The sequence below is a fragment of the Cannabis sativa genome, chromosome 4 (genome assembly GCF_029168945.1).
Source record: "Cannabis sativa cultivar Pink pepper isolate KNU-18-1 chromosome 4, ASM2916894v1, whole genome shotgun sequence".
Lineage (NCBI taxonomy): Eukaryota > Viridiplantae > Streptophyta > Magnoliopsida > Rosales > Cannabaceae > Cannabis > Cannabis sativa.
The window spans coordinates 57,767,617-57,790,603 of NC_083604.1; the positions used below are offsets into that span (position 1 = coordinate 57,767,617).

Here is a 22,987-nt window from a genome sequence, read left to right on the forward strand (position 1 = left end):
GAGTTATGAAGAGGATGCACTACTATAGAAAAGGGCTACCTTCAGTATGGTGTGATAGCATCCAGTTGTGGGATCAAATTGAAAAAGGCAAAATGTTCCTATTTTCACTGCACACACTTATGTCTGACAAGTGAATACAAGTGTGTAAGTCTCCTCTACTTAAATAAAAATAAAAATTATCCTGATTCACATTATTTGTAACTTGTCTATTTTCTCTCAACATCTATTAAGCGTGGTTGGTATTTGAGATACTAATTAATTATCCTCTTTTGAAAGCATAACATGTGTATTTGTCTCTTTTTATGAAATTTGATTAGTTGCTTGCTCTAGAATAACTTATATTTTTTGTAATTTTTTTTTATTATTCGAATTTTTACAAAAAAAAAAAAAAGGAGGGAGGCACTTGTAACTTGACTTGTGGGCTAAAGAAATTTAGTCCTTATTTTGTTTCATAAGTATCAACATTTGCTCTAATTGGTTTATTATGATGAGTTTCTTTTTAAAATTTGATATTTATTCATTGTATTTTGTTTATCATGAATGATTTTTTCTATCTCATTTGGTTTATTTTTGGAAAGAATCTTGGTTTATTCTTGTTTCGCTTTGTCTATTTTTTTTTTAAAAAAATATATAATAAAAAGAGTGGGACGGTTTTCTCTTTGTTAGAGGGCATGTCAATTTATTTTTTGTTTACTCTTCAAATTGGTTTCCTTTTTGCTCCTCATTCACATCTTTATTTAAACTAATTCTTTTGTCATTTAATCTCACCATCTTCTCTTCGACCCAATCCCTCTTCTCATTGGTATCTTGTCTCTTTGTCTTTCTTTTTCTTTCTCAGAAATTCATGGCTAAGACAAAAAAATTAGGTCATCCAAGCAAGATGGTTGAAACAGAAACTGCTCCCTCAAATGCTTCACCTGTGCCTTCAAAATCGCCTCCTATTGTTGCAACTGCTTCAACTCTAGGTGATTCATCGCCTCCTCGGTGTGAATCAAAGAATGTGGCTGTCAAGAAAGCTTCTTCTTCCATTCCCACTTCCAGTAAAAGGGCTCTCAAAACACTGGCTCAAAAATCAGTGAGACCGTCCGATTGCCCAAATCTTCTAGGTCTGATTCGAAGTCTTTATCATCGACTACTAAGGCATCTCCTTCTCATGCCTCTGAGTCTCCCCTACTGCAACTATTGTTGCTTCTGTAGCATCAACTCCAAAGGGCCCTTCCTCTCAGACCAGTGCCTAACAAGCTTTTCTTGAGAAGGAAGCTCGCACCGAAAGGCGCCATGGCCAACCCATTCTTGCTGCCAAAAGGCTTAAACCAAATCCTCCCTCGGCCTCCTCAAGTTCTGATGGAGAAGAAGAACCCATGGAAGTGTCATCTGACGACTACGAGACCAAAACTGAGTCTTTTTCCTCTAAAAAAGAATTTCTAAAAGATGTTGTTGTCTCCTCTGACAGTGAGGAAACTGATCTGGAGCCTGAGCCATCCTTGCCAAAATCTGTAGCAGCAACTCCTCGTTCTGCTTCAGCAGCAGCCAAGGGTAAATAGCCCATGAAGAGCACCTTGTCTGGTAACCTCTCTTCCTCTCAAGCTATAAATTCTAGATTTTTTTTTATAATGATAACCAGCATGATTGGAATTTATATGCTTCCCGTAAGTTTGAGAGTGAAAGAAATTTTGATTTACATGCTCATAGTCGTAGAGTCTATGACATTGTGAAGTTTGTTCAATATCATCATTGGAAAGATACTCTAACTTGTCAAAGAATTTTATGCTAACTTGATTGATGATTTGCTTGACAAGAAATTTGAGTTCTTTGGTAAAGTTTATGTTCGTGGCCATTAGTTTTCCTTTACTGAGAATGATATAGCCGAAGCTTTGAATCTGCTCAAAGGTGTGACAAATGCTCCAGTGACTATGGATCGTCACCTCATGATTACTAATCTCATTGGTGCACGAGTTGAATGGCAAGGTGGTCAAAGTCTTCGTATCACTCATCTCACTTATGGCTATGCCTCACTCATGCGGTTTGCTCTTAGTAATTGGCTTCCAAACTCCAACAAGACTATGGTATCTCAAGACTTAGCTCATCTTCTTTTTCGAATCACCTTAAGGGCGACCATCAATTTGGCTTCTCTTATCTTGGACCAAATTGTTTCCTTCTGAAGAGGTAAAAACCGCAGTCACAAGCTTATTTTTTCTAACTTAATCTATAAAGTTCTTTCCTCTCAGAAAGATGTGGCTTATTCCCATGAGACACTCAAGCCTCCCCTCACTAGAACCATCTTTCAACCCTCAGAGTACTTTGATGGATCTTTTCCCAAGCGTCCTAAGGATTTTGTTGGTGCAAATCTTGTTGCTGGTGCAAGTTTCAGTTCTGCTTCTGCAGATGTGCAGGAAGTCATTCTGTTGAACAATCGTTTAGCTGTCATGGAGGAGGTTCAACAAGAGATGTCCAAGCAATTGTCCACTCTGCTCAAGCTTTACGGGGCATAAGTTTTTTTTTCTTTCCTTCTTTTTGACTATTTGTTGGACTTATTTTCATTTCTATTTGTCTTTGGCCCTTAGATAAATAAAAAAGGGGGAGTAATAGTTTTTAATTTCTTGCTTTGTTTTCTCAACTCTGGACCCTTTTTCCAGGGGGGTTGAGATTGGTACATGTGTTAAACTTTGGATTAAAGTTAGCATTATATTTTGGTTTAATGTTGTGTTTCTCAGGGGGAGATTTGTTTGGTGTGGCTAACTTTGTTTTGCAGGTACTTTTTTGTTAAAAAATATTTTGATTATTTAAAGTGCCGGGGAGATTGTAAAGTCCTTTTTTTTGGCAATTTAGGTGTAAAATATTGTTTATTTATGGTGTGATTTCTTTGTGCAATTAAACTATTTTTATCACCTTAATATTGTGTATTTATTGATCTTTTCTATCAAAGGAAATAATCTTTTTCAGCTGTCCATTTTCTTGTTTTGGAAACTTCTTGTAAGAGAAGAAATTCTCTTATGAAAAGTTGGTGTTACATGAAAACTTTGACCATTGCTATTTCTCTTTAATGTGTTTGATTGTGTCTTGATAAAATCAGATCAATCACACTATTTTTGGCAGGTATCAAGTCCATGTTCATGATCGGATACCTTGTTGGCAAGTTTCCTTTTCTGGTCTGGTTTGCTGCGGTAGAACCTGATTCTGATGCTGCAAACAAGATTTTCTTTTAGAAAGTTTGTACAACTGTGGAAACGATTGTGTGGTTGTCTCTAAGGTTCTATGTTTTATAAATAAAAGCTATAGAGCAGCCAATCAGTTCAACTCTTCTAGCTTTCATTTTTTGCATATTATCATTTGTGAATAGAGAGTTCTTTTTGTAAAAACCTAGTTATTCATCTAGTTTTTAGTATTTGTATATTTATTCTTATATTGGTCTTAGGGTCGGTTTGAACAACTTGATTGAGCAAGAGAAAGGTTTTTGGGAGAAGAATTGTTCAAGCCTTACTTTGAGAGGAAGTAAGCACTCACACCTCAAAGACGAAGAGAGTTCGCTATTTAATGGTTGTTCAGAAATCAAATTCGTAAAGTGTGTTACAAAGGATTGCGACAAAGATTTAGAGGGAGTCTAAACTTGTATAAGTTAAATGTCTTTGTAATTTTTGAGACTTTACTAATTGATTTCTTTCTCTGGCCGTGGCCCCGTGGACTAGGAGTGTTCTAAAGAACACTGATACCATGTACAAATCTCTTGTGTCAAATGATCTTATTTTCTGCTGTTATTTTTATTTTTGCTAAATTTATTGTTCTAGTTTTGGTTTGTTTCTGCAGTAACAGAATTACATTCTACTGCTACAGACTGTTACTGTTACATTTTTAATGTTTTTCTATAATAATTATTGACATTAGCAAAAACTCAATTTTTCAATTTTGATCTATTTACAAAATGGTTTAATATCTATTGTCACTTCGAACCTTTATAAAATTCGATCAATATAAAATTAATTTGATTAATAATTATGAATCTCAACCATGAATGGTCGAACTCTACTAATTACAGCTCAGTCGTATAATTATAATTTTTACTAATCTCAACCACATATAGTCAAGCTCAACTACTCTCAGTTGAGCCATTTTTTAAAAATTTGATTGACTCCAATCTTCTTATACAATTTATCCAATAACATCTCAAATGTAGTGCTCAAATCATCGACAATTATAGATTTTCCTTATTTTATTTGGCGACCGCTTATATGACCCATGTTCATCATTTCACTCCCCATCGTACTGAACATAGATTACTATTCGAGTCACTCCTGTATAAAAAAATAGATGGTTGACATTAAAAAATAGTTAAAATATGTTGATGTTAAAATTATAATTAACAAGCTTAATTTTCAACTAAATTTAATTAAGTGTTATCAATGTGTCCATCAAAGAGTTTAACAACAATTGAGTATTAACACTATCTTGCCATGTTCGGTCGAGCTAGTTGAGCTCTATTAGAATTATCATATTTATTGAATGTCACTCTTTTAGCAAACATCGATGAAAAAAGTTTAACAATTAAAAATATATATCGGGATCAAATCTAGTTGAGCTCTACCGTAACGTTTGTCATCTCAACTAACAGCAGTCGAACTCTACTAAAACTGTAATCTCAACTAACATAGTCGAGCTCTACTATAACCACCATCTCAACTGACATCGTGGAGCTCATCCACTAATAGTCGAGCCCCCTGCGATTTATCTTCAACCTCGGTTTCACTTTGTAAAAATGAAATTTTCAACTCAAAAACTACAAAATAGTAATAATATGAATAGTATAATATTTTTTATTGTTGTTGTTATCGCATATATATATATATATGAAAAAAAAAATAAGAATCAAGCTAAAAAAAATACAATTTTTACTATTTTTTTACATTCAAAATAAAAAATTAAAAAATTAGGGTTCATTCACTTATCTTGAATGTAATCGCTCTCTTGACAACAATGTTGATCTTATCTATATGTAAGTGTAACAAATTAATTTTCTATAAATTTATAGAGATCTCATAAGATTTTGAGAGATTTTTAGAAAAATAAAGGAAGAACATGAAAGCACCATGTTGAAGGGGAACATGATGGAGGGGGGAGGGCTGTATTTTTTTTAATGATATAGTTTTTCTATTTTTAATTAAAAAATAGATATAAAATAATAAAAGAGTACGATTGAGATATAAAAATTTCATCAAAAGAGAAGGTTAGTGTAACTAAATTTTTAAAAATGAAGATTACTTAGCTAATAGAAAAACTTTTTAAGATCATTTAGCTAAATATCCCTCATTGTTGGGGTCTCATGCGAGGCCAAAAGAGAGCGAGAGACACAAAAGAATAGTGGTTGAAAAAAGAGATATTATAAAATATGATATTTCAAAATATTTTTACAAAAATATGACATATCTTAACACATAAAATTAGGGGTGTATGTCGGTCGATTTGGTCGGTTTATGCTATATCTTATTCAACCCAATGTAAAGATCGGGTTACAAAAATCTAAGTACAACCCACCCAATTAAGAAAAAAGAAAATTGTAAACCGCCCAATGAAATTGCTCGGTTTGGTCGGGTTAACCCGTCCAAATCGACCATTAATAATTTTTTTATTTTTTACATTCAATTATTATATTTTAGTTGATTATAATAATGAGACAACTATATATAGATTGAATTCAAAGTAAAAATCAACCACTAGAAAAAAAAAACATGTTAGTTTGAACTTTATATTTTTTAAATAGTCGTATAAATTATATGATATATAAATATATAACAAAAACATACAAAGAAAAAAAACCCTCTTAATCTGGTCGGTCAGGTTAGTTCGGGTTAAAGATTGGGCGGGTTATATTTTCGTCGGGTTTTTCGATTTGTATTTTTTGTCGAGTTACTTCGGTTTGGTTTAGACAGGTTATTCGGTTTGCGCGGTTTATGAAAAATTATGTAGAGACCTACATAAAATGTAGAGATAATTGTATTGTATACCCACTTTTCATTACCTCATTTAACTTTTAGCTTTCTTTTCCTATTATTTAATTTATACCCACTTTTATTAGTTAAATCCCAATAATACCCTTAGGTATGAAACAAACAATTCGATTATCCTCTTGAGAACGCCTCTACTACCACGACAATCGACCATACCTCGCCACCTTTGTTCCTCCTAATCCAACACGATCGACGATCGGCACCGTGCGTACCTTCGTTTCCATTCCCTCCGTCCTTCATCACTACGATCGGTGATTCCAGCCCTCCTGTGATCGGATTGTTGAGCCCGAGTTTAGATTCTGCCCATTTTTCGATTCTTCTCTCTGAACTTTTTGTATCTGGTTAATTACAACATTAAAAAGAAAAAAAAAATTGACTTTATATAAGTGTGTATATCTATAACACAGGGAGATCCTAAATTTATCATATTAGCTATATATTATATATATAGTTACCTTTAATTAAATCATATGTATAAAATGTTTGTCTTTTGCACACCTTAAAAATTGCAAAGTTGAATCAATGGTACAGAAAAGTAATTAGCTAAACGTGCTCATGATTTCGCCATATGCATGCAACCACTACAAACAAATTTTAAACCAACTGAAACTAATCCAGAAATATTTAAAGCTCTCACTGTTGAGATTGCAACTGTTGAGGTCTAGTGTTGATGGTGGTGATGGAGGAGGCATAGACGGACGAAGGCTGACAGTGGCGGAGGAGGCAGAGACAAACGACTGCTGGCAGTGGCAGAGGAGTTAGGAAAACGATAGCATTAGTGAACTCTCTGTTGGAAATTATTTTACCAGGATCTTAGATCTACTCACAAGTATGTTTATTAACACCCTAAATATGAACTTTCTAAAACGATGAAATAAACACATATAAAGTTTAGGAAACCTTACATTGGGTGCAGCGGAATATAATGACTCCTTCCGTTCAGATATCTAGCCCTTGATTCCTTTCTGTAGCAGAGCATTATCAATATCTGAACCTGGATCTCTTTCTCTGAATCTTTGATGCTGAAACTCCTTTGCTGATGATCTTTCTTCACGATCTTCCTCACTATGATTGAGGTATCACTTGCTGTGTGTGGGCACTACTCATACACTAAGGATTTCGAAATTCAAGAGGGAAGAGAAAGAAGAAGTGGCAGCTAAAGATAGGGAGAGAGAAAGGCTCAGGTTTTTCTCTGAAGGAAAAATAGAAAATTTAAGTGTAATTTTCCTGAAGCCTTCACTATCTATTTATAGCATTCCACTAGGGTTAGGTTTGAATTATTTGGCATTAAAATAATGAAAATATCAGTTTAAATTGCCTACAAAAGTGGCTGGGCCATGCTTAGTGGATTTGGGCCTCACTTTTTGCAATTTTTGCAGTTTTATCTTTTCTGCATCTGATTTTCTCAAAAACGCCAATTTTCTAATTCAACCATTTAAATGCCAATCCTAACTATTTAATAACTAAAAATAATTATTAAATAATATTGTCATTTATCATATTTATTAATTGAACCATACAAAGTATCATAATTAACAAATATGCCCCTAAAACTCTTTCTTTACAATTTCGCCCTTACTTAGTGAAAAATTCACAAATAGACATAGTCTAAATTGAGAATTATAATTGATTAATCAAAACCAATTACATGAGTCTTACAAGCAATATTATCTCAACTAGTGGGGGGACCATGGGTCTATATAACCGAGCTTCCAATAAGTAGATCAAGAATTTAGCACTAAAATTCACTAACTTATTAATTCTTCGTTGAATCCACGCATAGAACTTAGAATTGCACTCTCAGTATATAGAATGCTCTATATGTTCCACCATATAGACACATCATTAGTTATCCATTGTTATAATCCTAATTTGATCAATGATCCTCTATATGAATGATCTACACTGTAAAGGGATTAAATTACCGTTACACCCTACAATGTATTTATTCCTTAAAACACTTGACCCCATATAAATGATATTTCAGCTTATGTGAAATGAGTACTCCACCATTTATGTTCGTTTGGTCAAGCTCGAAGGAGATCATCCTTTGCTTACTATTCGCCAGATAGAAGCTATAGATTCCATGTTTATGCTAGCGCTCCCACTCAATTGCACTACCGTGTTCCCAAAATGTACGTATCACCCTGACCTAAAAGTAGGCTTAACTAACAAATCAAAGAACACGAATAGCCTCTCGAGATTGAGCCTAATCATATCAGGATTAAGATCATTTGATCTAGGATCAACTAGGCGATATTGACTTGAATAGATATTACGGTAAGTTTAATAAATCTAAGTCAAAGTTCAATATCGGTCCCTTCCGATGCATACTCCATGCATCCAACCTGAGCTTTACTTTAACCAATGTTCTGGAAAGAACATAGCATTTCTCCAAATGCAAGTAAACTCTGTTGTAGATTATCATATCAGTAAAACCCTATGTCTGATAAATCTAGGAAACTTTATTCACATAGTCATGTTTACTTTCCAATGTGTTGACGGCACAATAAACAGGATCAAGTATGTGAAAAGGGTTTCAGATGAATTTATACATTATGTACATACAATCATGAAATAAATCATGTGAACCATGCAACATTAAATGTTATTTCTGATCTATATTAATAAGTAAATCTGATTATATTGAAATGAGTTTTATTTAGGGCATAAAACCCAACAAACTCCCACTTGCACTAATATAAAACAAAAAGTGCGTTTCAAATAATCTCAATACCTTGATATACAAATCAAGTGTAGTAGTAGTAAACTCCTCGTAATAGGATCTGAAAGGTTGAATTAACCACAACCTTTTCTCCACTATTACTCTTCCTTTAATCACAAAATCATTGATAATGTGAAATTCCTCTCTATATGTCTACTCTCTTGGGATACTGGATTCTATATCTTTGGCAACTACTTTTGGTTAATCAGGAAATTAACACTAGTAGTTTAAGGCAATTTGGAATGATGCCAAAAATGTATAGAACTTTCCTTAGACTGAATAAGTACATTTCCTGAAACCTTAACATTCAGTCCCTCTCTGGTAGACCTAGAGACTTCAGATAGGTTTTTACACTTCTCCAAAATCACTATTCCACCCCCAGAGTAACCACCATCTTATCAGAAAGATTTACTAGCACAAAGGCAAATTTCGAAATCTGATATGGTGTAGTCTAAGAGTTTTAAACACACCCTTATAGACTAACATATAGTTCCTCTTCTTTATCTTAGGATTTACTTGATTGTCTTCCAATGTTCTTCTCCTGGATTAATCTGATACCTACTCATTACTCCCACTCAACAAACAGTGTCTGGTCTAAGGCATACAAAAGCATATCTAAGACCTCTCACTGTTGATGTAAGAAATTCTTTCATGGCTTTATCTTTTCTGGAATAGTTGAGACTTTTCCTTAGATAAATAAAATCTATACCTAAGAAGTTGTGAAGCTTCTATAGATTGCCATTAGAAAGAAAATGCTTCAGCATCTTACTAAAGTAAGTTGCTTGCATTAGAGTAAGTAATTACCAGGTATACCACAAGCCATAGGTTTAGATAAACTCAAACCTACAATACTAGGAACAAGAAGTTTTGTTAAGTCCATTGAATGGACTTATTAACTAAAATTTCCTTTTATGTCCTTGTAATAGAAAACTTTAGGTTACTCTATGTGAATGGATTAAACCATAGTTCTATTGGCTTTCTTCTTAGTTTCTTATCTTGACAATCCATTACTTGTTTAAACTCACAATGGATTTTTAATCACTAGTGTCTCCCAAGTCATAAGAAGGTGAGTTCCTAGAAACTCTCCCACTACGACGAGGTACCGTGAATTATGTCGAAGAAAACTAAATGGTATTAACCTCTTTGGTTGTGACAAGACAACAGAGGCAGTGGGATCATCATATATTATATAAGATGATAGAACACTTTTGGAATCAAGAATTAAATATCTCCTTTATTTGCTACTTGTTTTCAGACTTAGTCATTATCTTAGAAAAGTAGTATTTGTTTGAACAAACACTTTCTTATCTATTGACTATGGGATGGTCCACCCCTAATCACTTAGAATAGCTAACAAACCATGGTTAACAGTTCTAGCCTTTCTTAAGATTTTGATTAGGTCATCCATGAATCTAGTAATGATTAAGTAGCCAACCATTACATCATTCTGAAATTGTATTACCATAGAAGGAATTAGGCAACGACTAGTAACTAATCATCAATATGCAACTCGAAATTTCTGGGGAGGTAAGTTTGGATATAATTCAAAAATCAATTTAATGATCTTTGAACTGCATATCTACTAACTATTTCTCCACCCCTATCAGTTCGCAAGATCTTTAACCACTTACCTTAATGGTTTTAACCATTGCTAGAAATTAATGAAATTTTTCAAACATTTCAAATTTCTTTGCTAAAAGGTATAATCTAGAGTTATCGTTTTAAGAATACAACGAAAAACTCATATCCACCCCTGAATGTACATCCATCTGCGAATGAGATGAACTACTTTCAGTGGATATAGGCATATTAACTCTTTGCAGAGATTGATCTTGTCAAATCCACTATGAACAAGATACAAATGCCATAGATTAAGAAAAATGTGGTAGTGTCTATGATGACATAGGTTTAGTTACATCAAAGAGTTCTTAGAATACTGCAAGTGGATCCTGGTCACAGAATACCTAACTCATATTCCATACAGTTTTAATCCAATAATAGAAGATAGATATTAAACACTTGAGAAAGTGTAACTGTATTGTATTCTGGAATTAGAATATAAGAAAATTTCTGTTTGGATTCTAAAATTAAAGTCAAAGACTTAAATTCAACCAAATATAATGAGTAATTCTTTCTTGGACCAGCACTACTAATATAACTCTAAGTCTGATTTGCCCATACAAGTAGGAGATTTCTAAGATTGAGGATTTATATCAATTGGGAATAGAATTTCGGGATTATAATCATAAGCGTCATTTAATTTCTTAAGAGAAAATATAATGACATGAAATGATTTATAGACCATTCATCCAATGATATATTATGGAGCTAATTCGAAATGAATAAGCGAAGAGGAATTAGGATAATTTCGATTATAAATAAGAATCCAACGATGCTTCGATTAGCGAAAGTCAAAGTAATCTTATTTATGTAATCTTCTTGTTTCATATTGTAAAAATACTAGTCTAAGGTGTCATCAATTGATGAACAGCTAGATGTCGCATATACAATATTTATCTTTCGAGATCTAACACTATTATGTATGTCTAATGGTGAAAATCCACTAGGGATTTATCTCATTAGATAAACAAACATGTTGGACCAACAATGAAGATTCGAAATTAAACTACAACTTAATAACAGAAAATAACATGGTTCACTATAAATTCATACACAATTCAGAAATTATAAGCATATAGCAAGTAGGAATGACAAGTGAAAATACTAAAACTTACAATCCTAAATAATTTCCAAGGTTTTTCAATAAACTGATACAGTGTCCCGTTTAGGCGAGAGTCAAAGCATCATCCATTGAATAGAGTTGTCAGCTCATCTAAAATGATAACCATTCTAGCAACCTTTTATTCGATCAAGATTGGAATTCAGCGTTGTCCCGTTTAGGCGAGAGTCAAGGCAATTCTATCTTATGAGCTTCCACCATTGTTTCATAATTTGCAAGTCAAGTATGGTCGCCACCATTAGGGTGATCCATACCATACAAAACACTTACAAACTACTTATCATGCGAGGTTAAACGGTGCGAAATTGCTAATGAACGTTCCTCCATTAGGGAGGATTACTCACTAAAACAAACGCGGTGTAAAACCCACAATGGAGATCGAATATCTTAATAATAATCAAGCTCATTATTTAAAGTGAGTTGTATTTTCTTTGATTCTCTTTATTTATTCTATTTATTTTAAATATATATTTATTTAATTAAAATTTCCAATTTAGAATGAAAAATTCTAAATATAAATTTTAATTTAATATTTATAAATTTTACTTAGATGGATATGAAAATAACATGAATTATTTCCATCTTAGTAATAATTTCCAATAAATATTTAGAAAAAAAAATATTTAAGTTGTTACAAAATTAATTTAAATTAATTTATAACTCAAATTTAATTTTCTATAAATATATATTGCATTTCGAAAAATTAAAGTATATAAGAATACAATTTTCGAAAAATGCATATTAAAATAAAAAATAAATCCTGGAAAAATTATTCTAATTTAATGTTGGCCCAAAATTAATTAATAAAATTAATTTACAACAAAAAATATCATTTTCCTATTTAATTAAATATATAAGAAAAATTTCAAATATTTAAGTATGATGATAAAAATCAACTTAAATATTAATTTTCTATTTAATTAAATACACTAGAAAAATACTTCAAGCAAAAATATCATCTATCTAGATTTTCCTTTGACTAATTAATTCAATTTCTAATAATATACTTTAATTCAATTTATTTTAAATTAATCAATAAATGAAAAAATCATTGATTTAAGTTGATCCAAGAATTAATTAAAATAATTAATTTACAACTTAATCTATTTTTCAAGATAAAATTCGAAATTCTAGCATTTAAGAAATGCAATTTCGAAAATTGATTAATAAAATAAAGAAAAAATATATTTTGAAAATTATTTAAATTTAGTTGAAAAATTAAATTTCAACTAAAAATAATTTTCTATTTAATTAAATGTCATGAAAAAGAAATATTTAAGTATGATGATAAAAATCAACTTAGATATTTAATTTTCAAATTAATTAAATGTATTAAATTCAAGAAATAAATAATTAAGTGTAGAGAAGGCTTAATTATTAATTTCTAGTTTAATACTAGGAAAAATATACTTAAAATAAATTGTACCAAAATTAATTAAATAATTAATTTCACAATTTATAATATTTTCCTATTTAATATTAGAAATAATAAGTAGTCTAGAAATAACTATCTAGAAAATATCTTATTTGACTAAGTATCTTTTCCACAAAATTTGAAAAAATATCTAATTTAAGTTGTATTAGAAAAAATCTAGAACTTAAATATTTTTCAAATTTAAATTTAATTAAATATCAAAAATTAAGTTGTAACCACTTAATTTGAAAATATTCCATTTTAAGTTAATATTCGAAAAGATATTAACTTAAAAAAATATCTAAAGAATCTTAATAACCAATGCCTAAAATTCCTCAACTTAATTTTGAAATTTTGAATTCAAAAGATATTCAGATTTAAGTTGGTTAGTTGAAGATAACTAAATATCAACTTAAATAGGAATATTTAATGAAAAATTTAAATTAAGTTCCAGAAAGAATCTAGATGGTTATAATTCTATATTTAATTAAATACAAGAAAATACATATAGTTTAGCTTAGAATAAAAAATAATTCTTTAAACTATATTTTTCTTAAATTAATTTCAAAATAAATGAAATTAATTATGTTGCTAATCAATTTTAATTAGGTTAAACTAGTGTAATTAACCTAGTACAGTCATTCAAATCAGGCAAATGGGCCTTCACAATTGGGGTGGTTTGTGTGAGGGGGTGCTGGGTTCAGTATGTCGTACCCACTTCTATGGCTCCCAACTCTCACACAAGGCCCAAAAGAGAGGAATTTAACCTTAATAAGAACAACTGTTATTAATTGAATAGGCCCAAAAACTAAATGGGCCTAAATAAATTCTATCAAAAACTATGATAATTTATTTTAGCAACATTAACCTATATGCATCTATAATAAAATTAAACACATAGGCTCACACAGGCACACTTTGGATGGGTCCTATCATGTTGCTAGGTCATACACAGATGAAAGAAGATTGTAAATATACCTGTTACAAATTATTATCTTGACCAAGGGAGCCATCAGATCATTAGATCTGGCAAAAGGTAACCATGGCTATTTGCAATCAAGTAATAATAGGTTTTGAAAACTTACAAACAAGCTAAAACCACATACTCCTGCAACAAGGTTAGCTGGATAGTTGGATGTAGGATTTATTTAATTTTAAATTAAATAATTAATTTCGAAATATTATTAAAATGGATTTTCGAAAAAAAAAAATTTAAAAAATTTCGAAAATTAATTAAATATTTAAATTTAAAATTAAACCTACAATTTTGAAAAATTAGGTTTGAACCAACCTAAATATCATTTCAAAAATTTGCTAACTACTTTTAAATTTTAAATATTATTTTATAAATAAAAATTAAATAAAAAATTAGAAAAGATAAATAAATATCTTTTTCAAATTTTAAATGTAATTTAAATAAATAAAATAACAAAATTTAAAAAAAAATTAGCAAAATATCTTATATCTATTTAAAATTACATGATTATAAACATCTTATTTTAAATTTAAATATGGTCAAAATATCTAAAAAGATTTAATTAAAAAATCTTAAAAGATAAGATATTTTTTTTTAAATATCTTAAAAGATATTATAAATATCTTTAAAAGATTTTATAAATATCTTAAAAGATAAGATATTTTTAAATATCTTAAAAGATATTATAAATATCTTAAAAGATATTATAAATATCTTAAAAAATCTTAACTTAAATTTTTAAAAAAATATAATCAAATTTAAAAATAAGATAGATTTTTAAGCAAAAAGATAAATACTAATTATATTCAAATTCAAATTACACTAATATCTTGAATTAAATTAAAAAAAAAATTAAATTAATTCAAAAATGATAATTAGAATTGAATTAGGAATAGTAATAGTATATATACAAAACCATACAAAAAATTGGAAGCTAATTCCATGAAAAAGTATGAAAAATTGAAGAAAAAAGAAAAAATTCGAAACTGTACGGACAGTTCTGCGATCGCAGGAAACTATCAGCACAGCCCCGATTTTGTCAAATCTTCAAAAAATCATAACTAATTCAAATAAAATCCAAATTGAGTTCTGTAAAAGGCTAACTTGCTTAATTTTTTCCATACTATCCAATAAAAATAATTCCAGAGATAAAATCGCAATTATTTTTCACGAAAAGTTCACAAACATCAATCAATCATCAAATAACACTCAATACAACATGATACCATCCAAAGAACATACAAACAATCGTTTTAAAGTCCAAATTTCTTGCAAGTAAATCAATTACCATGGCTCTGAGGCCAGTTGTTGGAAATTATTTTACCAGGATCTTAGATCTACTCACAAGTATGTTTATTAACACCCTAAATATGAACTTTCTAAAACGATGAAATAAACACATATAAAGTTTAGGAAACCTTACATTGGGTGCAGCGGAATATAATGACTCCTTCCGTTCAGATATCTAGCCCTTGATTCCTTTCTGTAGCAGAGCATTATCAATATCTGAACCTGGATCTCTTTCTCTGAATCTTTGATGCTGAAACTCCTTTGCTGATGATCTTTCTTCACGATCTTCCTCACTATGATTGAGGTATCACTTGCTGTGTGTGGGCACTACTCATACACTAAGGATTTCGAAATTCAAGAGGGAAGAGAAAGAAGAAGTGGCAGCTAAAGATAGGGAGAGAGAAAGGCTCAGGTTTTTCTCTGAAGGAAAAATAGAAAATTTAAGTGTAATTTTCCTGAAGCCTTCACTATCTATTTATAGCATTCCACTAGGGTTAGGTTTGAATTATTTGGCATTAAAATAATGAAAATATCAGTTTAAATTGCCTACAAAAGTGGCTGGGCCATGCTTAGTGGATTTGGGCCTCACTTTTTGCAATTTTTGCAGTTTTATCTTTTCTGCATCTGATTTTCTCAAAAACGCCAATTTTCTAATTCAACCATTTAAATGCCAATTCTAACTATTTAATAACTATAAATAATTATTAAATAATATTGTCATTTATCATATTTATTAATTGAACCATACAAAGTATCATAATTAACAAATATGCCCCTAAAACTCTTTCTTTACAATTTCGCCCTTACTTAGTGAAAAATTCACAAATAGACATAGTCTAAATTGAGAATTATAATTGATTAATCAAAACCAATTACATGAGTCTTACAAGCAATATTATCTCAACTAGTGGGGGGACCATGGGTCTATATAACCGAGCTTCCAATAAGTAGATCAAGAATTTAGCACTAAAATTCACTAACTTATTAATTCTTCGTTGAATCCACGCATAGAACTTAGAATTGCACTCTCAGTATATAGAATGCTCTATATGTTCCACCATATAGACACATCATTAGTTATCCATTGTTATAATCCTAATTTGATCAATGATCCTCTATATGAATGATCTACACTGTAAAGGGATTAAATTACCGTTACACCCTACAATGTATTTATTCCTTAAAACACTTGACCCCGTATAAATGATATTTCAGCTTATGTGAAATGAGTACTCCACCATTTATGTTCGTTTGGTCAAGCTCGAAGGAGATCATCCTTTGCTTACTATTCGCCAGATAGAAGCTATAGATTCCATGTTTATGCTAGCGCTCCCACTCAATTGCACTACCGTGTTCCCAAAATGTACGTATCACCCTGACCTAAAAGTAGGCTTAACTAACAAATCAAAGAACACGAATAGCCTCTCGAGATTGAGCCTAATCATATTAGGATTAAGATCATTTGATCTAGGATCAACTAGGCGATATTGACTTGAATAGATATTACGGTAAGTTTAATAAATCTAAGTCAAAGTTCAATATCGGTCCCTTCCGATGCATACTCCATGCATCCAACCTGAGCTTCACTTTAACCAATGTTCTGGAAAGAACATAGCATTTCTCCAAATGCAAGTAAACTCTGTTGTAGATTATCATATCAGTAAAACCCTATGTCTGATAAATCTAGGAAACTTTATTCACATAGTCATGTTTACTTTCCAATGTGTTGACAGCACAATAAACAGGATCAAGTATGTGAAAAGGGTTTCAGATGAATTTATACATTATGTACATACAATCATGAAATAAATCATGTGAACCATGCAACATTAAATGTTATTTCTGATCTATATTAATAAGTAAATCTGATTATATTGAAATGAGTTTTATTTAGGGCATAAAACCCAACACTCTCGTTGTGGAAAACGATGGCATCGGTGAACTCTCGGTGTATGCTGAATAACTTTACGAGATTAAATGGTGATTCACTTTTATGAGGGTATTTTGGGTACATTACTCATAAAACAAGGTATATTTGAATTGATTTTAATATACTGTTATTTTTGGTTAATTGTAAAAGAGAAGAGGTATTTCTCAATGGGAATTTTGATTTTATATACTTAAAAAATTAAAAAAAATTTATTATTAAACCAAAAACCTAAACCCTAAAAAAACTATACCTTTTTTTTCAAAACCCCAAAAATACCCCCTCACAATTCTCTCTCTCTGCATCATCTCTCTCTCTCTCTCTCTCTCTCTCTCTCTCTCTCTCTCTCTCTCTCTCTCTCTCTCTCTCTCTCTCTCTCTCTCTCTCTCTCACATCCCAACCGCCCACCCTCACCACCACCTCCGACCTCCATCCTCCGACCTCCGACCCTCACCGCCACCTCCGACCACCCGCACCAACACCCCGACCCAGCCCCACTCTCTCGGACCGCCCAAAAGTCGCACCCCGAAAGCCCACTCTCTCTTCCTCTCTCTGAAATCGCAGAAAAAAAAATTGCTCCCAGGTCCGATGGTCGGACCATCGGACCTGGGAGGAATTTTTTTTTTTTTTTGCGTTTTCAGAGAGAGGAAGAGAGACCCAAGTCCGATGGTCGGAACATGGGTCTGATGGGTCCGATTGGTCGGACCCCATGGTCCGACCATCGGACCTGGGAGCAAATTTTTTTTTTCTGCGATTTCAGAGAGAGGAAGAGAGAGTGGGCTTTCAGGGTGTGACTTTTGGGCGGTCCGAGAGAGTGGGGCTGGGTCGGGGTGTTGGTGCGAGTGGTCGGAGGTGGCGGTGAGGGTCGGAGGTCGGAGGATGGAGGTCGGAGGTGGTGGTGAGGGTGGGCGGTTGGGATGTGAGATAGAGAGAGAGAGATGATGCAGAGTGAGAGAATTGTGAGGGGGGTATTTGTGGGGTTTTGAAAAAAAAAAGCATAGTTTTTTTAGGGTTTAGATTTTTGATTTAATAATAAATTTTTTTAATTTTTTAAGTATATAAAATCAAATTTCCCTTCTCAATTTCAACATTTGTAAAAGTCTATAACTAAATTATTTTTTTTTTTTCTTAAAAAAAAGATACATTATAAAGAAGTGAACCCTTCAAATTTCCCTATAATTTGTGTAATTTCTAAAAAAAAAGAAAAAAAACCAAATTGAAAATATTGGAGCGAAGTATATGATTTTGAATGAATGGTTAGAGAGGTTTGGAGCAAATACAGAAATGGTAGGGCGGGTGCGAGGAGCAGCCAAAGAGTCGCTGGTAGATATGGAGGATTTGTTTACCAAAACCCAAATAGAAGAGATGAGAGTGTCTCTTCTGGGGTGGTACGGCCTGAATCGCAGAGACCTTCCATGGCGATTGGCTGAGGATGACATTGAGAAGAGAGCTTACAGAGTTTGGGTCTCTGAAGTTATGCTACAACAGACCAGGGTTCAAACCGTCATTGACTATTTCAATCGCTGGATCCTCAAATGGCCCACATTACACCACCTTTCTCAGGCTTCGATTGAGGTCTAGTACACACCAACCACTGTACAAACCTTTTAACTATTCATCTCAACTATCAACTATTGTTTATTTTGTACAGGAGGTTAACGAGATGTGGGCAGGTCTCGGCTACTACAGACGAGCACGCTTTCTTCTAGAGGTATTAATTTGTTTAAAGTATCTGTTTTTGATGTTACACTATAAACCAAGTCCCATAGAAATGTGTTTGTTTGTTTGTTCTTTATTTTAATGTCTAAAACATGTATATGATACTTATGTTCAAGGAGTAAGAAAACCTTAACCTTTTTATTCCTATAAATTCATATGATTTGAAAACTAACGATTTAGAAACTCTTAAAGAAACCCATTTAACCTTTTGACATGACTTTGTTTTTAGGGAGCAAAGATGATTGTTGAAGAAGGAGGTGTGTTTCCAAAAACAGTAACTTCACTGCGAAAAGTACGGGGAATTGGAGAGTATACGGCTGGAGCAATTGCTTCAATAGCATTTAAAGAGGTGAGTAGCTTCAATGAGTTTTCTTTAAGCAACAAGGAAAGTGCATTGTTCAATTAAAACAATATCAGGTTGTTCCAGTTGTCGACGGCAATGTAGTTAGAGTCATCGCTAGGCTAAAGGCTATTTCTGCTAACCCCAAAGACTCTCTCACTGTCAAGAGATTTTGGTGAGTTTTACATTTTGATGCTTATCATGGTCTTATTATTATCTGCGCTGCAATGACATTTTTCATCTGCTTTTTTTATTTGGTCTCTTTGATTATTATAACTTGTAATATTTTGCTTTCTTTACTGGAAGAACTAGTTTAAGGTATCTTCTTTGTTATAATCCTGATTTATCAGGGAAAGTACTTTTTTAAAAAAGAAACGAACAATTGTTTTACAAAGGAGAAAAAAAATATATTAGAAATTGATACGGTACAATCATAAATAGATTAGTTTGGGGAAAGAAGACAAAATCATGTAAATCCTTGGTTTAAAGGTCCAAAATGCTACCCATTAATTACTAATTTATTCCCCTCAAATTTGTAAACAATCATAATTCTACACCCTGAAAAATCCTATTTATTAGTTTTCAGTCAGTGCCCCAGCAAGTACCTTGTAGCAGTATTCCAGAGTTTATGTCTCCTTCTCCACCTCAGTCCAAAATATCCAATTGATAGTAAGATGTCTTGCCAATGATAAGACTTAATTAGGCCCATTGTACCCCAATCTTGTAAAAAACAAGAAGCCAAATTTTGGTTGAGAAAGAACAATGTAGAAATAGATAATTTCACGGTTCTATTGAATGTCTTCAAAGTACACACCAATATGGGGGGACTCCATGAAAAGTCATCAGGTTCTTAGGATCATTTTTGTGTTCAGATCTTCACTATAGAAGAGGTCAGCATGTTCTGTGGGATCATTTTGTGTTTAGCTAGCCCAATGAAAGCGGACAGATGAAGACCTTGACCATAGACGATATCCCTTCCCTGACCTTATAAATGAAGGGATGACGGATAATTAATATCTTTGTTGAAATAAATCATTGAATAGTTGATTTACAAGATAATGGATCCGACACATTTGATTTCGAAATCCTTTGATCTTTATCGTAGGTCAGTGTTAGACGTTTGAAAAAAAAAAAATTGCTGTATTAAGGGAAGTCGACTCTAAGGCAATCAATTTTGATTCTGTCGTTGAGATTTCTATAGAAGCCAATTTTCTAAATGAACTTCCTTAATGAAATTCTGCAAACTTCACGTGGTAGAAATGTTTGCCTCCTGTGGACAAGAAACAAAGACTGTCTTTGGTATAGATATTGACTCCATATGGTTTGGAGTTCTCGCTGTTAAATGTTGTTTATTGTAAGAAATATTAGTACTAAATTTTCATGTGGACTTTTGATAGTCCGTAACCTCTTATTTTATATTTTGTATTAACATACATATACAATATATGTTATGATGGGCATATATAATTCATTATTTTTGTGTCAATGTATGTGGCGGTGGTATGGGTTATTAGGGAACTAGCTGCTCAACTAGTTGATCCTTTCGAGCCTGGAGACTTCAATCAGGGTCTAATGGAACTTGGTGCAACTGTATGCACTCCAACAAATCCAAGCTGTTCTTCATGTCCTGTCTCAGATCATTGTCGTGCACTTTCAAACTCCAGAAGTGATAGTTCATTGCATGTTACAGATTATCCTATGAAGGGGATAAAGATCAAACAGAGACATGATTTTTCAGCTGTATGTGTTCTGGAGATTGTGCAAGATGAGGATATGTCGGACTCGGACATACACCTATCAGACAGTGAATTCATTCTTGTAAAGAGGCCTGATGAAGGTTTGCTTGCTGGTCTCTGGGAGTTCCCATCTGTCCTGCTGGAGGGAGAAGCAAACTTGGTGACTAGGAGAAAAATGATTAATCAATATTTAAGAAACAATTTTGGACTTGACATCAGAAAGAGCTGTAAAGTTGTTCTCAGGGAACATGTTGGAGAATTTGTCCATATTTTCTCACACATTCGCCTCAAAATATATGCAGAATTGTTGGTGATACATCTTAAAGGTTTGTATATGTGCTCTTTACCATCACATTTTCAGATTTTCCACAATCTCTATCTTCTTTTTTCTGTCTTGTATGCATCTTTTGAAAGACAAATACATCATTATTAAAGTATGCTTGTATAGCTATATGTAAATTACAAATATCTTTGATGTTCCAAATAGAATGTCCTGCATGTGTTTGAGTTCTGTGTGTTAACAGTTTATCTCTTTTATTTATGATAAATTTAAAATGACAAAATTCTCTAGCAATTTGATGAGTTATTAAAACGGTCTAATTTGACTTAGATAGGAAATTCTGTTCTTTCATGCATTGTGTTGACTGGATAACTTACAAGGCAAGTCTATCAGATCATATCTGATAATCCCAGGTTATTTATTTGATACCAGTGTGACATTGTATTTTGGCTTTCCAGTATTCAATGATATGCACTTTAGGCATCAGATATATATTTATAATTATTTAACCTTACTTTAACCTTCCCACAACAAGGAGCCACCCAAAACCTTACTTTTGCACAGAACTTTTCTCCAATCCCTCTCATCATCAGAGATTGGCAAGTTCAACCTTTTAAATGCAGATTTACATGAAAAGAATATCTGGGGCTTCGGGATATAAACCCTTATATCACGAGAACAATGCAACAACCCAATCAAGTTAGGAGCTTCCATATTGTTTAATTGAAGTAACTTCTATTGTCTGCGGCAATATGTTTGGGAATTTAACCATCTCACTTGATCTTGTACACAATTCCATTGCCAAAGGCAGCTTTGTGAGACAAGCACATGAAAACAACCAATGAAATATAATGTCATACTCATATCTCCCCATTATGTTTCTATACTGGATGACTTCTTGTATGTTTTGATGTTATATTATTTTGGGATGAAGGTGGGATGAAGGATGTGCTTCGGAAGCAGGAGAGAGAAGCTCTGCATTGGAAATCTGTGGACAAAAATGGCATAACAAACATGGGACTGACATCTAGTGTAAGAAAGGTAATGTGAAAACAACATCAGAAGAAAAGGTTAAAGGTCAAATTGAAGAAACAAATATTTAATAAGAGAAGTGAATATGAATAAGATGGAACCATGGCATCGTTTTAGTTTTGGGAATTAGCTCTTGTTGACTGACATCATGAAATTTTGGGCTGTTGGCCATTGCATGGATTAGTAACCTTGCTTTGATCTTATCCTGCTTTCAAGTCTATTTTCTGTTCTGTGGGCTTTTTAGTAAAATACAACAGTTAATTAATACATGCAGCTTACTTGGGTCTGAATATGCTTCGAATTGTCACATGAATGCAGGTTTACACAATGGTTCAGAAATTTAAGAAGCAAAAGTTTGCCACTAATCCAGCCCCCTCTGGAAAAAGAATCAAAAGAAGTATCCAAAGGAATTAGAACTTTAGAATGTAGTAAAAGTAGACTAAACAGAGGTAAGTGAGAAATCCAAATCTTTGGATACATATAATTTTAGTCTTTTTCGACAAGTTACTGAGTTTATTTGTAGCTTTATTTTATCTGGGCCAATGCAAATTATTGTAATTTATTTTGAGAACAGAAAAGTAATTAATATGAAACCGTTTCCATGGGGTGGACCAATGCTCTTCCCAAGTCTAACGCTGCGAACAACCAAACTGCCCTGTTGTTAGTCTTGTAAAACAAAATTTTATTGGATACTCTGTATTTTCCAACATACTAAGGACTCAGGAATAAAATGACACATTTTTAAAGATATTATAGTGTAGGTTCTGCTTTATTATTCCGGGTTGGAGTTGGAAATGCATGAGCTTGGA

The 22,987-nt window shown here is 32.4% G+C and overlaps 1 protein-coding gene across 1 annotated transcript; it reads left to right on the top strand.

The window, feature by feature from the left end:
• Nucleotides 1–18,252: 18,252 nt before the first annotated feature.
• LOC115712989 (adenine DNA glycosylase) lies at nt 18,253–22,811 on the top strand. The gene is made up of 7 exons (XM_030641446.2): nt 18,253–18,646; nt 18,723–18,782; nt 19,020–19,139; nt 19,208–19,305; nt 20,645–21,192; nt 22,081–22,187; nt 22,497–22,811. Exons 1-7 carry the CDS (start codon nt 18,311–18,313, stop codon nt 22,590–22,592), a joined length of 1,365 nt encoding a protein of 454 aa, XP_030497306.2. The 5' UTR covers nt 18,253–18,310; the 3' UTR covers nt 22,593–22,811.
• The last annotated feature ends 176 nt before the right edge of the window (nt 22,812–22,987 follow it).

Excerpts from the sequence above, each read along its gene's own strand:
- LOC115712989 (XM_030641446.2), top strand. The coding sequence starts at position 18,311 with ATGATTTTGAATGAATGGTTAGAGAGGTTTGGAGCAAATACAGAAATG. Across the intron at positions 18,647-18,722 it reads TTTCTCAGGCTTCGATTGAG|GAGGTTAACGAGATGTGGGC; the intron begins GTCTAGTACACA and ends TATTTTGTACAG. Across the intron at positions 18,783-19,019 it reads GAGCACGCTTTCTTCTAGAG|GGAGCAAAGATGATTGTTGA; the intron begins GTATTAATTTGT and ends CTTTGTTTTTAG.